The sequence below is a fragment of the Thunnus thynnus genome, chromosome 7 (genome assembly GCF_963924715.1).
Source record: "Thunnus thynnus chromosome 7, fThuThy2.1, whole genome shotgun sequence".
NCBI lineage: Eukaryota > Metazoa > Chordata > Actinopteri > Scombriformes > Scombridae > Thunnus > Thunnus thynnus.
In genome coordinates, this window is record NC_089523.1 from 3,871,404 (window position 1) to 3,887,107 (window position 15,704).

General features: G+C 40.2%; 2 protein-coding genes across 6 annotated transcripts in view; both read right to left on the minus strand.

The window, feature by feature from the left end:
- The window catches only part of sgsm2 (small G protein signaling modulator 2), a 97,457-nt gene extending 95,477 nt beyond the window's left edge, over nt 1–1,980 (minus strand). The window contains exon 1 of one of the 2 annotated variants that reach the window (XM_067593853.1): nt 1,657–1,980. In XM_067593853.1, coding sequence (XP_067449954.1) covers nt 1,657–1,716 — 60 coding nt within the window. In that variant the 5' untranslated portion in view covers nt 1,717–1,980. The remainder of the gene's footprint in view (nt 1–1,656) is intronic. The other variant, XM_067593850.1, reaches the window with a different exon arrangement.
- Nucleotides 1,981–4,538: 2,558 nt separating this feature from the next.
- tnfaip1 (tumor necrosis factor, alpha-induced protein 1 (endothelial)) lies at nt 4,539–15,618 on the minus strand. 4 transcript variants are annotated; one of them, XM_067593860.1, is made up of 8 exons: nt 15,435–15,618; nt 14,313–14,374; nt 13,806–14,161; nt 13,168–13,337; nt 8,544–8,627; nt 8,075–8,127; nt 7,685–7,880; nt 4,539–5,325 (listed from the first exon to the last, which is right to left on the minus strand). In XM_067593860.1, exons 3-8 carry the CDS (start codon nt 14,050–14,052, stop codon nt 5,095–5,097), a joined length of 981 nt encoding a protein of 326 aa, XP_067449961.1. In that variant the 5' UTR covers nt 14,053–14,161; nt 14,313–14,374; nt 15,435–15,618; the 3' UTR covers nt 4,539–5,094. The 4 variants fall into 4 exon arrangements, with proteins under 4 accessions (XP_067449961.1, XP_067449963.1, XP_067449962.1 ...); XM_067593862.1 differs by having other exon boundaries at nt 13,806–14,202; XM_067593861.1 differs by having other exon boundaries at nt 15,426–15,618.
- Nucleotides 15,619–15,704: the final 86 nt, after the last annotated feature.

A 15,704-nucleotide genomic window follows, 5' to 3' on the forward strand; every position in this document is an offset into this window, starting at 1 on the left:
TCTTTTGGTCTCTGCCTCGACTCAGACTAAACCCCCATTTGGAGTCGGCCTTGACTTGAACTTATCCCTGTGACTGACTCAGTTCAAGTGGTGTTGCCTATAACTATTACCTGACTAAAAAAGTCCAAATTAAATCTCTGCTAACAGGTTACCAGCCAGTGAGCAGTATTTGTCAGCTATACAAGAGCTTTAACGCTCACTTTGTGTGAATCTTCTGAGCAACAAACCAAAACTTCCTAAGACCAAACTGCAGGTGCCTCAATGGAAAAGCAGCAAAATTATTTCAAATGTCAAGAGGAAGACAAACTGCATCAACCAAAAGGAACAGAGGCCACAGGCTGAACAAGAGGTGTACGACTGGCATGTATTATGCAGCACATAGTGAGTTACGCTTCATAAAACCACATTTGCAGCAGTGATTACAATAGCAATTTTCTTATCTTACGGTCAGAACTGTTATTTTGATTTTGTTAAACAGCTACAGTGGAAATCGCATCTGATATAGCCTAACTCATCAGCAATCATGAAATCCTGATTACAAATTACTAGTTTGGGGTTAAAGTGAAGCAACTAACCACTGTAATTCAGTAAATGTGATGTTTTGTAACTTACAAAGCTCAGAGTACTAATCCTAAAATTTCTTTTTTTTCTGTTTGATGTTCAAATAGATTTTTTGCTTGATATTTTTAGCTTGACCTTTCATCTCCATTATATTGATGGAAACTACATGCTCACATTTACACTCTCTCAGACTGAGGTATAGTCAGTGAGCCACACCTTGCCACAATTCAGTCCTACAATGAGCTGCACTTGATTTACACTGACATTTCAGTGCAGAAAATCTCTGTAGTTGTAGCTTTCGGTGAAGGCAGCATGAGGATCACAAAGGGAGTGGGTAGAGAGGTTAAGGGAGTAATGATTTATCCCTCACTGGAGGGATGCGAGACATTCATCACCAGAAACAAAAAGCCTGTAGCGCTGTGTGAGCTGCTGGTAGAGACAGACAACCTGTGCTGAAAAGATGCCTTGCTATTACACTTCAGACAGACGGTTTAACCGAGGATTTCTGCCTGCAGGGCAGCATGTTGGCTCATTAATGAGTGCTGGCTGCTTCTGGAAAATGGTAGTTTTATTATAAATTTGAGAGAGATGTTATTCAAACATCACAGCAGATATGCATGTAAGATAGGTATGTTCAATTTTAACTTTTATATTGTACTGTAGTAATATTATAAAGGTGTTATAGCAACACCATAGCAGATTTAAAACACCTTGCACTCAATTTAACCTCGCGATAAAACACCACACATAGAAATTAAGTCCATATAATACTGTAGTGACTTTAAACGTCAAGTAAACTAGAAAATGATAGCTAACCCTACAAATGTCAGGTATGAACAAAAGAAAGACATTAAAAAAATGAAAGAGATACAGTTAAGCTAGGTCCATTTATTTAGCTTCAGTTTAGTAAACTTGAATAGATACTACTGAATAGCATTGGCTCGTTAACAGTGCAATATGACCGTGAAAAAATAAGCCAAATAATTACGAAACACTTGCTAGCCTCCTGTCGTGATTTTAAAGTAGATACTGACATAAAATAATACAGTAAATTGGTAAATGTGAAGCTCGGCTGGCCGTAAGACTGGAGCCTACCTCTCGTTTGACGGTCCATAATAATTTCTCTTTGTATTGTTCCTCCGTGGAGCCCTCCATGTCTGTCCGTCTGTCCGCGGTGTGCACGACACAGGTCTGTCTCTCTGACACTCTCCGTCCGCTCTGCCCGGCCTGTCAGAACCGCTTTCCTTTTTATTCCTGGTTTCCTTCTTCCTTCGCTCAGCTGGACTCTGACGCAGCCGTGCAGCTTGACGGCGACGTTATAGGATCCGCCTTCTCCACTACTGATCAATGGAGGAGGAAGAAAAAAAAAAATCACTGGCGCTCACACCAGCCTGCCAGCATCCAGCCCCGCCCCAACCTGCAGCATCCAACACACCAACCTGTAGAGCCTGCAAGGTATTTATAGCAGCTTTCTTTCCTCTCCTGGGCAGGAAAGAGTTACAGCAGTAGCGCTGTTCTTATGTGAAAGGTGTGAAATTCTAGAAAATGGGTTTGGGTTTGTCATCGCTAGTTGGTTGTAATAATTCACTCATGCTTATATCTGAGCAGACAGCACTTTATTACATGGGGGACTACAGTGGAGGAAATAAAGTACATGCATTTCATTTAATGAGCTCATTAACATGCAGCTTTAATATAACTTCATTCACAAGCTTTGGCACCTTAACATGCAGGCACACAAAAAGGCTGCAGCTGATCAAAAAGGATTCTAAAAATAGTGCTTTCTCAAGCACATGTTGACCATCCTCTGTACTGATGCCAGGTTGGCCTGTTGCAAAATTCATGACGTCACAGCAACGTGATATAGAATAACCTCGGCTGTTGAAGTCCCTCCTGCTTGTGCCTCCATGTGGGATGAGGGTGCATCTGCAACCCTCAGAAGCCACATTACCTGCAAAATTTTCCTCAACGAGTCTGCATTTTACCTTGTATTTCTGTTCCATGTTCAATTTTAGCAAAGTGTTCTGATTGCTATATTGTCATCTTTTCAGTTTTGATGAAATACTGTAGGTCAGTCATCTTTCGTGTTTTAATCCCTGACTAAATGGAATCATTTAGCAAATGTGCTGAGACAGGACTTCCTGATTTTTTTGATACATTTTCAATGAATTCTCAATTGAGACAACTGAAAATATTGCAGAGCTATGGAAAAAGCTAACAACTGAACCTTGAGTTAAGACTTTTAGTCAAATGCTCATTTTATTGGTTTCCAGTCTGGTGATGCAGATCATCCAAATGGAATTGCAAGATAACGATGATGGGTTGCAAGACAATCAACAGCATAGGAAATTAAAAAAAAAAAAAAAAAAATACACAAAATTATTTGTTCTAACCTTTGAATTTTTTATCTTTAACAATTTGAGGAGGAACAATTACTGTTTGGCTGAACTGCTCACAACCAGTAGACACATGCAACCTGTAAGAAATGCAAGTGTAAGAAATCAGGGACCTGTATCAACAAGCAAGTATCACCTCAGATGATTATAATGTCTAATCTAATAATGTCACTTGTAATGCGTTTAACTACAAACAAATCACAGCAACACCTTGTGTACGTGTACAAGGATGCACACACACTTGCATGTGGGTACTGCTAATAATTTCACACTATTTTACCGATCTGCAGGTGGCTGTAATGCACCAAGAAACCCAGTAAAGGCAGGGAAGAAGACTGCAAGTTAGTAAACATGGATGTAAATAATACAGAAAAGAAATACTTTAAAAATCAGTTTTATGATTATTTCATGAGGAAGGGAATGCATTCAACATGTTTGTTAGACCTCGAGGATACACAAAATGCATTCTGGTGTTGAGTAACACTCGATGTAAACATAACCTTTGATTGTTAAATGAGAGAATGTAAATGCACTACACTAATGCTGGTTGCTCTTCATCTCTTTACCTGGATAAAGAGAAACCAGGTTTCTCCTTTTCATTATCTCAGAAATCCACTTACAGCTGAAAGCCAATTTTATTAAATGCATGGAAACTCAGCAAATGCACAAGTGACACTGATTATTTTCAGGAGAAAACGGGTCAGGCAGGAAATCTGAAAACGGATTTCCATGCAGCTGGTAAACTGTAATGTTTTCTCAAAGTTTAGTTTTGAAGAAAGACTGGCATATTTTGAAATGTAAGAGTGATATATGATGTCGCAGCTTGAAGGCGGTAGTGCCCAGTTCTTCCTTCACTTTGCACTTGAGTCTAAATGTTACAGTATATCGTTCAGCTGTTTAAATCAACTTACATAGATGTATTCATGTCAGTTTTAGTTTTTGATCTATGTATTAAATCATTGTATTATTTTTGATTCAGGGACGCTCAAAAATCATCCTTCCTTTTGTCCTATTGTCACAGTGTTACTGTCGACTGTGTGTGGCCAAGCATCACCTGCAGTGTGTGTCTGCAGCACGTCTTGCACTGTTGGCTTTCGTCGACCCTCTCCAGCGGCTGTTCATCCTGTTGAACTGGTATTGCAGGCAGTCAAGAGATCCGACTGACCTCACAGCTCAGAATAGTGAATATGTGATTTCAGCCAAACTGCAGTCTCTTTTTTCCCCCCCTTTTCCTTTCTTCTACCACAAGATTACAGGCTGGACAGTTCCACAGCAAAGAAAAGCATATTCTCAATTTGTATTCAAGACATGCCCATGTGATTAGATTCACAGAGGTGTGAAAATGCTTGGGTTGTTTGTTTGTATTTGTACTTCATCAAACAGTGTGAAGAGACAAACAAGACTATTTCGTAGGTCTTTGGCATGCCTGGTTCTTTAAAGTGAGTCAACAATAACCAGAATATGTAACATTTCTGTCATATGCATATGACAGAATTACTTTTCGTCTCCTGATAGTCGAGTTTCAACTGGAATTTCCAATTATGCCTGTCGACTAAGAGCAAAACAAAGACAAACAATAGCTGAATAATAAGAACTTTTATCTTCACAACTGGAAAAAGGCATTAAGGTCAACTGTATTAAAACATGTTAGAGGCACACTAGTTTTAGAAAAACTAAAACAGGTTCATCTTTGGCAAACAACAGGCTGTTGTAAATGTGTATATGAAAAATACAATCTACTATATAAATATGAAACACGCTCTCCTGCTGATTCAGAGTGTAAGTGCTATGATTGTAACAGTATTTCTTCTAAGAAATAGTGCATATTAGTGATTTTCCTCCACTACTAAAAACCTACAGTTCTCTAGATATTTAAAGTAGTTGCTCTGAATCCTCTGATAATGATAATTCATAAATTATGATGGACAGAGCAGACAACATCACGTTCATCTAGATTAAAAAGTCAGATGCAATTACATCAAGGCCACAATTTGGACTTCTTTTAGATAGTGGTAGAGGAAGTAAGATGATAAAAAATTCAAAAGAGAAATGTATGAGCCTCAGCAGACTTCATCTTCAAATGTCCGTCATCAATCTGAAAAGCTGAAATCTGCCTGGCGGGTTTGTGGTTTCAGTCTCAGTGTCCCAGTGTCCGGTCGTCGTATGTGCTGTACCTCTTGACGTGGATTCGACGCACGCGCTCTCGAAGCTCGGCTCCTCCAGGCCCCTCCTCCTCCTCACTGTGAGAGCCGCAGTTGGAGTAGCTCCGACGAGTGGCCTCCAGCAGGGAGTTGTCAGGCAGCGGCATCGTCTCGTACAGCAAGGTGTTCAGAGTCTCCTCATAGATGCGAGCTTCAGGAAACTCCACCTGAGGTAGAAAGAGACAGAGATGATAAAAAAACACGAGGTCAAGAAAACTCAAGAGTGTTATCCTGATAAAGTATTCATTGTTTCTTAAAGAGTGCCTCTTCTGTATATATGATTTTTTCCATTGTGAATAAGTACTGAATACACATGACAATTTACAGATCAAAATAGTTCCTTCTAGATTTTATTCATTCATACAGGCAGAGCGAACATAGCTGGTGGTACAGAAAAACTGCTTTTGTTAAGTAAATGCGATGGCAATTGGCAATTTAGCATGTCAGTCTCATGTCTGGATAAGAGATACTTTTACATGATCAGTTAGAAATAATGGAGAGAGGAACAGTACAAGCAGAAACAGCCACAGTGATGATGATGTTTGATGAAGAGCTACAGACGACCAGCACACCTCCAACAGGTAAACTACTTATTTCACTTTGTGGTGCTGTGTAATGAAGTCATGGTTTGGCATGACTTCCCCCAAAACAATGGAAAACTGCCATAATGTTAGCAGAGTGGAGCAGTGAACTTGCATGCTGTGCATGGAGCAGATGACCACATACAGAAATTCGTCATGAGCTGACGTCAGCTCGGGCTGAAAGTAGAAAAAAATGTTGGAAACCGAGTGTTCAGAGCAGTCTGAACTTGGTGCTTTTTGCTCACAGTAATTATTTCTATGTACGTTTACCCCTTTATTTGACACTTTGGCCACATTTAATATGAACATCTGAGATTGTAACATTATATATATATGTTTAAGAGTAGGCTTAAAACTTTCCTTTTTGATAAAGTTTATAGTTAGGGCCGACCAGGCTCACCTTGGACCAGCCCTTAGTTATGCTGCTATAGGCCTAGACTGCTGGGGGACTTCCCATGATGCACTGAGCTCCTCTCTCCTCCTCCTCCTCTCCATCTGTATGCATTCATGTAACATCAATGCATGTCAATAACTTTGCTTCTTCCCCGGAGTTTTTTTTGTGCTTTCTCATCTCACAGGAAACCCTGGGTTCTGGGCCGAGCCTTTGCGGTCCTTCACAATCCTGATGGCGTCCTTCCCTGGCTATTGCTTCTTATACTTATTGTTATTGTTATGATTGTTGTTCTTCTGTCCCCCCTCCCCCTTTCCCTCTCTCTTTCTCTCTCTCTACCCAACCGGTCAAAGCAGATGGTCGCCCACCAAGAGCCAGGTTCTGCTCGAGGTTTCTACCCATTAAAGGGGAGTTTTTCCTTACTGCTGTCACCAAGTGCTGCTCATGGGAGAATTGTTGGGTCTCTGTAAATTAAAGAGTACGGTCTTGACCTGCTCTATGTGAAAAGTGCCTTGAGATGACTTTTGTTGTGATATGGCGCTATATACATAAAAATTGATTGATTGATTGATATATATACACGACTGAAAATAAGGAAAAGCATAATAGGTCCCCATGCTCATCTGCAAATAATAATTTAATGAGAGTCCTAACGTCTTGTCAGTCAGTGCTTTTTCACTGTCAGACTCTAGAAAGTAGTAGTCATGATCATTAATCAATGCTTCACCAGCAAAATAAGTTTTATAACCCATCAGTGATGCAGCCTCGGTGAGAGAACAGAAACCCTCTTCATCCATATAATTTAAAGTCCCCCTACACTCAAAAATGTGTTATGCTTATTGTTACTTTATTTTGATATTCACTGTGCAGAATGATGAACGTGCAGAGTTGGTCACTAAAAGATTGTTTTCACATTCATCTGCTGAAAGTGGAAAGTTTCTCTGTGCTCACTTTAAATCTGACCATTAATGTAAAAGCCACCTATGCCAGAATAACAAAAAGCTGTCAGTTTAACAACTTGATGAAGCCAGCAATGTTTTCCATGTCTGCAAAAGGCTTCACATGGTCCACATGTTGCTGGTGGACAAAAATACATAAAGAAAAGACATCCACATTGTCAGTCAGTACTGATCTGGTATAAATAGCTGCACAAGGCCAAAGTTCCAGTTTACACACAACCAAGGTTCTTTTGAACTGCTAGAGTAACTTGCAAACTATTTGATATGTGTCTACAACTCTAGAGGTTTGGTCACTCTAGTTCCCCTTTTTTGACAGATCCTAGTACTTGGAACCATGTTGTTTAGTTGGTTTAGTCAGACAGAAAGCAAAGCCAATTTTCGCCTTGTGTCAATCGCATCTATTTAACCTCTGGACCATTTCTCTATTCTATGCAGCCAATGTAACAACTATACAGACATTAGCTGTAAGCTGGATAGATATGAACCGTAGTAATTGGAACCATATATTGAACACTCCCACAGACATGGTGCCAAACGTCTACAAGGGTTTCTCCTCCTTTTGAAAAACAGCAGTTGTGATTTCACTCATCCTCACCTTGGTTTGCTTCTTCTCTGTGGCGTAGACTATAGAGGTGCAGCAGACCTCAGCCAGCTTGCGCCCCTGACCATAAAAAGACCAGCAGCAGATCTCGTCTCCAATCACGTCTTTGATGAAGAGGACACGGCCATTGAAGCTGAGCGACAGCCTGTCAAACAGCTCGATGTTCTTCAACAGGTTGTCGTCTGAGTTACTGTCAAGACAAAAGCAAAGTGATCTTGAGAGGTTGTGCCTCATAATTTACTCCACTCTGTGGCCTGTGGCTCATTAGAGTTTATTACTTCACACAATCAGTGCTTCCCTTGCAGAGTACTTTGAAGAAGAAAAAAATCAATTAACTTTGTAATGATGGATGCCAGAGGGACCTCTGGAAGAAGTCTTTCTTACCTGGTGTAGGAGTACTTGTTATTGCTTCTGTTGTACACGAGCTTCACCACAGGCTAACAGAGGACAAAAAAAGATTAAACATCCTAAATGTGCCAAGTATGTATTAACTTCAAGTAGGCATTATCCATTTGGCAGGAATACTGTGACAAAAAAGCAGAAAATTAATGTTTCTATGAATATTTAAGTGCATTCACATGAAAGAATAAGCAAATTATATCTTCATCCTTCAATAGCTGTTAAATGAGATTAAAAGAACATAGCTAATATTATTTTGTCTTTTAATTGTCAACAACAAATCCCATATAAAGACTTATCATAAGAGCAATTTGATGACGTTTTGAGGTTTGAGGACACCATCGAACTAACCTTAGGACCTAACTTAGTAAAATGCTGTTAAAATAATAAAATAATGACTTGGGCATTATTTTCAGCTTCATTCAACGCCTAGAAAGTCATGGTCTGTATTTACCTTGGTAGAAGACTGGATGAGCCTCTCCTCTTCCTTACTGGAGGTGACCACAGGTATAACACACAGGGGTTGCTCTTTATTGCCCTGTCAATCACACACCAACATACACTGGTAGTTAGGGGTATCATTTCTTTTTTAAGTGAGTTTTTAAAAATGATTTAAAAGAAGAAACAGAGTTTGTGGCCCTGAAGTCGTCAGGCACTGCAAATGCTCCATCACCTTTGTGCCTGAGTCTCTAAGTCTAGACCTTGGAACAATGAGAAGAGAGGCTTCTGACCATGTCAGGGAGCGGGATGGACATAAGGCAGCAAAAGGTCAGAAATATAACTCAGAGCGAGGCCTCCTGGGCTTTTAATGTAATCAATAGAATTTTGTTATCAGTTCAAGAAGCAGCAGGTAGCCAGTGTAGGGAAACCATGATCAGTGAAATGTGATCATGTTTCTTTGTGTCAGTTAAAATCCTAGCAGCTGAGTTTTGGGTGAGTTACAAGCAGGAGAGAGATTTTTCCAGAGAGCAGGGGGTTACAATAGTCTGACTGGTAATGAAGGCGCATATAACAGTTCCCAGATTTTTGGCAGACACAAACAGTCTAATCATTGAAATGTTTCTGAGATGTAGAAAACAGGATTGAACTACTGAATTAACATGTTTGTCAGAGCTGAGGCTGCAGTCAAAAATGACGCTAAGATTCCTGCAATGCTGAGTTACTGAATGTGACAGTGAACAAAGAATGGCACCTGGTGGTGACACTGTGTTTAGATCCAGAATGGATTAATGGCCAACATCATGCCAGCAATAAGTAATCCATGACCTTTAGTAGAGGAGTTTCTCTTCTTTTTCTTGAAACCAGACTGAAAATTCACAAAGATATTGTTTCCAGAAACAAATTTGAACCATTAATCTTGTTTGGAACATGGCAAACATCACTAACAAAATGTCCTTCCATTAGTGAGGTGGGTTTAAAATCAGCCAAACACTGAAATGCATGAAGAAACAAGGGTGAAGGAACAAGGCAGATTAATGTGCACTGTTATACTCTTGGTACAGATTTCCCACCTCTCTTCTGTCCACTTAGTTCCAGCACAGTTAGGTTGACAAGTATATCATTATGAAACAAGATAGGTTTGTAAAAGCCAAGCCACGCTTTACCCTGATGAAGACTGATGATCATATTCAAAAGTCATTCAAAACATTTTGATACAGAAGAAAAAAAGAATTTGGTGACTATAGAGCAAGAGGGGTCTGAAGGAGTGTCTTATAAGTATCATCTTTATATGTAACTTCTAAGCTAATTTAGGGATGTTTATCCTAAATGGACATCCAAGATACCACTAACAGTGGAAAAAGAAAGTTCCATGAACTCCGGCATTATGTATATGACATCTGTGTCATCAGAATTTACTGAGTAACTAGTGCAGTGACCATTTAAAATGTGCATGTTCAGAATGAATCAATTGCTTGGCCTCCGGCTGCTACTTCAACGCATATAAACATTAATACAGTTGATGTGAGGCGTGAATGAGTATATACACCAACAACATGAAAGAAACTAACATTCTATTATACACAGATGATATAAATAAGTACTCTAATAATAAATAAATGTTCTTTTCTCATTTCAAGTAGCCTAAAATAAGGAATGCATTTAAAAATAAAATAATGTGCATCCTAAAATAAAGTGGATCGATCATATTGAGCACTTAGATCGTTCTTGTTTTCTGTGCCTTTGGTTCGGATTTGAAAGGGTATGTTCGCTATGTTGTGCTTCACAATCGCCACGGTCTCGGAGCATATGAGACAAACTGGTTTTAACTATAGTCATTGTGTATTGGCTCTGAGTGCTTCCTAAACACGGGTGAACTATGCTCAAACATGTACCTGAACGCCTCCTGGGTAGACACCATGGTTCATTTGCTGCTGCTGCTGATCGTGCTGCACATGCTACACTTTCTGTCTAGACACAGGGTACGAGTGTCCATTCCTGATTAAAAGTTGTTTTCGTTGTCTACTTTTCTCTTTTAAGAGCACTTTTCTCTGAGTCATGTCACGCCTCATCTCTGGTCTCTCCCTGACATGCTGGAGTCAGTTGGCAGAGCCCTGAAGCGCCGTCCTGCCCCTGCACAGAGTGGAGCAGCTCCTTGATCGATGGTTTATTCAAAGTGTGTCCAAATTGCACCAAATTCAATACTGCACTCCCTTGGGTCCCCAGCCATACACCTGCCAAGTGTGGAGTCGATAGGATGAACAATTCTCAAGATATGCAAAGGACATACATACATACAGAGATTCCTTCATTTAGTAGAGAGATGACTCTGAGAAGAAGGGATGCAAGTTTGAATGTGTGTGACATGTCAACTTAGTGGGAAAAAAAGAATATTACTGCACAAATATGGATACTGTTTGCATCTGTTTAGAAACACATTATCTATTAATATCTAAATAATGCATTTGGTTACATTCCTACACACTACATGCTAGGCACACAATGCAAAAATGGCATAGACAAGCTCTCTGCTTACAGAGCACATGTTTAGATCAGCCTTCTTGGGGCAGGACAGCAACTGCACACAACTAATCCACAATAACAGCTATAATTGAAGGATTTATACAATCCCAGATCTTCTACAGCCCTCCTGATGGTATCCATTCGTGATGAAGTACTGAACAGAATTGTTCACACGGGAAGTGAGGTGTGAAGTGGCAGCTGTTCATTTTGTAGTGTTGTTCTTTTAGCACATGAGATGCATAACATTATAGAAGGTGTTAGTGATGTCTTGATACAGTTGTTGCTACACTTTAAGAGATGCCCTTACACTGTCCTTCGCTCTGTATGTTGCTTACTCAGACTGTGTAATGAACCTCAGAGGAGGCAAGTTGAGCGCTCTTCATTCATAAACTACTGGACATGATGATGAATGAGTGACAGCCGGTGAGCTAAGAAATTCAATGATGCTGCCTTGCAATCTGTCCCCCTGGAAACCAAAGGATGTGTAAAGCTTGGCAGCCCGGCAGACATTCCCGTGAACATCTGTCAGTATGATGCATACCCACTGACACTTGTCTTGCACAGATGGTGCCGCAAACTGTATTGCTGCCATAGCCTAGAGGCATAAATACACACTGTGGTCCACAGTAAATCCAATCTGTGCACCTGAGAGGCTCTGTTGTTGAGTTGAATAGCACTCACTACCGCAGCAAACACAGAGTCAGGGTAAGGCACAAGGAAACATGAACTGTAGACTGAAGGAATTTTTATACATTGCCAAGGAAGTAAATAGAAAGTAGGGGTGGACAATATGAATAAAATCCTCTATTACGGTATAGAATATTTTATATCTTGATAGATATATACAGTACTGTGCGAAAGTTGTAAGTTTAGGCACGACCATGAATGTCTTTAGTTGCTGAGATATTTCAATTTATCACACTGATGCAAATCCAGTGTTGCCTCAAAGCAGTCCAAGTCACTGATTTGCAATACTGTCACAAATACAAACAGTATGGCTAATCTCTAAGGGTTGACAAATATGTCTTCTCACAGTACAATATGTTTTCATATTGCCAAAAACCTGTTTAGGGACTAACTTCAGGACAAATTTTACCTGAAATTCAATGTCAGGAAGCTATTTCCAGTTTTTGCTCCTGAGCCATAGTTCAGGAACAAAAAGTCCCTGCTTCCAAGCAAGTGTTTTTTCTCACTGGAACTACTAGGGTGAAGTTTGCAAAGATTAACATTTACATAAAAAAAAAAAAATATGCCTAACCAGTGGCTAATGACAAAGACCAGACGGATTTACTTCTGGAGACTTCAAATTTACCAAGAGTAACAAAGGAACAGAACATGGCCCTGACAGCAGAAATTATAGCAGAAGAAATAAACATGGTAATTTCAAATCTTAAGGCAAACAAGTCCCCCAGCACAGATGGGTACACCTCAGAGTATGGTGTTATATTTGTGCCTCATTCCTGAGTGAGCAATGAGAGATTTGGAGCACAGAAAATTATATTTTGCAAGCACATAAATTATATTTAGAAGAGAAATTATACGTAAGCAAAAAATCATTTCATTTGAGAAAACAAAAATCTATTCTGTGCTCAATAAATGCATTTGCACGTTTGCTATTATCCATATTAAATGTGCAATAATAACCCCTCTCACTCAGTTTTACTCATATGCCCTCTCACAAACTTGCTCAGTGCGCTGACAGACCGCTGCACACTAGCTCACATTGTCTCTCTCTCTCAACCTCTCCACTCTGTGCACACTCAACTTTGCCTGCACACTCACTCAACCTGGCACAGCGTTACAAATGTTCCACAAAATCAACCAATCAATCGGAGAATTCTGATTGGCTGTTTCATCTCCAATTAGATCGCTAGTAGAACTCTCTAACGCATCCCGGAAGCAGATTTCATCAAAGGTATCGCAAAGAATAATGTGATATCACAAAACTAGAAATACGTAACTCACCTGACGCTGCCTCCGTCTAATGTACAATGTGTTGCTACTCTACCCTGGCCCTCATAATCCAGATGTAGCTCAAGTTGGTGATGATATACAACAAAAAATAACTTGCATGTCAAAGATAATTGTAAATACCAGTCTGTACATATGTGACTGACCTGCAGGGTGTTTTGACAAAGCTCCACGAGGCCCTGGACGAGGTAGTACTTTGCCTCAGCCTGCAGCTCCAGGACCGCCTGGCGGCCTGTGGGTAAGGTGACTGTGCCATCACGCAGGTAGCACAGGACGCTGCCAAAGTGCTTCCCACTGCGGTCGATCAGGATCCAACCTGAACGAAAACGACAGATCAAGTTAAAAATGTGAACACAAACAAACCCTTGCATCTCTGAGAGGGAACAATGTTGTAATTATGTGAAATTTCACTTTATATAACACATATTACGTGTTATTTCATTAAAATTATCTCATCCATTCTTGACTTGGCCAGTCATGGTCAGGTGAGGTTATTTGGACTTTGAATGTTTATAGGTGCAATGGATAAGACATTTGTGATGTCATGTCATATTGTGATGTCCATATGCCATAAATGTGTCAGTAAAGCCATAAGTTTCATCAAAGTGTACAGAAAATCAGTCACAATACTTTTATTATATCTTGCATTGTTTTACCTGCAATGTCATGTTAAATAGAACATTAAACTGGCAATACACTAGTACTAATGTTGACATATTGTGTTATAGAACAATAACAGCATAATATGGATTTTAGTTTTGATTTATTTTCAGAAATAGCATACCGTCTTTATCAGTGAATACTTCCTTCTTTCCGCTGAACATTTCTTTCAGCATGGAGTTCTGCCTGGTCAGCACTTGCAGTGTGGTGTAAAACAGGGTCCCACCAACATTGAGCCGGACATACTTGTTGCCCAGGCCCACTGCTCCTCTATAACTGCAGGTCTTTGTCTTGGGACATGCCAAATGAGGGGCTGGGGAGGTGGAGGCAGACTGGGTGTGATGCTGGGGCAGGCAGCTGTCCCCGGACATGTCCTTCTGGAGGTAGATGACCACCCTGCAGACGGAGGTCCGAAGGTCCCCCGCCGTGGTGACAGCTACTGATGAGGCCGCCACAACCTCTCACTGCTCCAGCTCATTCCTGGCAAAACACAAGAGCCCTGAACTGATGCTGCAGTCTTTCTATGGAGCAACATAGAGAAGACTGATGTTGATAAATACTGTTTAAAAGGTAAAGCAGGGCCCCCAGTGGACAAGGGCATGTATCACAAAACAGAGTGGAAACCACCTACCCTAATGTTATCTTTTCCTCTGGTTCCCCTTCCCAATAAATGGAATGTAGCTGGGCAGGAAACTACAAGAATGAGGGACATTACAATTAATAATAAAATAAAAGGACAAAATAATAAAATCTACAACGGGGGGCAGCTCACCTGTCTTCAGATGAACTAAAATTAGCACTATTTTAGATCTCTCTACAATATCTTGGTAGTGCTTCTCCTTAAAAGTAGAGCTAGTTCACCAAACCTAAAACTGTTACCTTATGTATATTACAATTCTATGAACAAAGCTAAAAGCTTAGTTTGCGTTAATGTATACAGCATTATCTAGGTACAGCGGTGCTAACAAGTAAACATTGGGGTTTGTAGCTTCAAATTGCTGCCAGGTAGCTATTTCACTGATATTTTGTTAGCTTGTGTTAAGTTACACGCCGAATCTGGGCACAAGTGTAAATATACTAAGTCAGTCTAGTTAAACAGTGGCTAAATAAACAGCTAAGACCTAGTAAACTAACTATTAGGTTACTGAATCAACAGCGAGCTGAAGGTTAGCTCGGGTGTCCTTTTCGGTCATAAAGCGTTACAGAAATGTAGGACTGAACTCCCTTTAAAAATGTGGTCGTTTTAACATTTTCTTCTTTGTCGACAAGAGCCCAACATTGTATAACGCTACTTTAGTTATTGATTAAATAGTTATGGTCTTTTGACCAGTTCGTCTGGTCGATACTAACTCACTACCCACCAATGTTTTAATGCCAGAAAATGTGTCTGTGAGTTAACGCTAATTTGGTTAACGTCAAACTTTGTCACAGCCTCCTTCTACATGGGCGTGTTTTGCTAATGTTGGCTAATGTTGGGTAGTCAAACTTCGAGGCAGCACCAAGCCTAAAAGTTGAATATGTATTCAAATCTGGGTTAGTTTTTGTTTTGAACACACCCCGAATTAACGTTGGTTATAACGTAAACCAACTTTGGGGAAATATTTTAAGTTCTCGCGATGTGTAAGGTATACTGAACAAAAGACACATTAAATTGCCAGATTTTTCAACTGAGTGCGTAACGTTATCGTGCCTCGGCTTCATCCAGCAGCGAACACGTAAATTAACGGGGCATCAGTTTACGTACTTTACTCACCGACCTCTCCGTGTTGTCTCTTCGTGTTGTCAAATAACCGCACACCGTACGGCTAATTAACTTTCCCTATATCGCCGTGAGACAGACATCCAAAACAGTATCAAGATTTGAGTTATAAAAAGTGCGAAAAGTTAAACTCCCTCTTCCTCCTCCTTCTTCTTCTACTGAATTTACTGCAGGCTGTATGTTGTGAAGTGTAATGCTGCTCCCCTCAGTCAACAACACGCACTGCGAGCCTTTCTGTTCTGTAAAAGCAAGTTTCAGTGTGTT

Excerpts from the sequence above, each read along its gene's own strand:
- tnfaip1 (XM_067593860.1), bottom strand. The coding sequence starts at position 14,052 with ATGTCCGGGGACAGCTGCCTGCCCCAGCATCACACCCAGTCTGCCTCC. Across the intron at positions 7,881-8,074 it reads AACAAGTACTCCTACACCAG|TAACTCAGACGACAACCTGT; the intron begins GTAAGAAAGACT and ends TTGTCTTGACAG. Across the intron at positions 5,326-7,684 it reads CAGAGAAGAAGCAAACCAAG|GTGGAGTTTCCTGAAGCTCG; the intron begins GTGAGGATGAGT and ends TTTCTACCTCAG.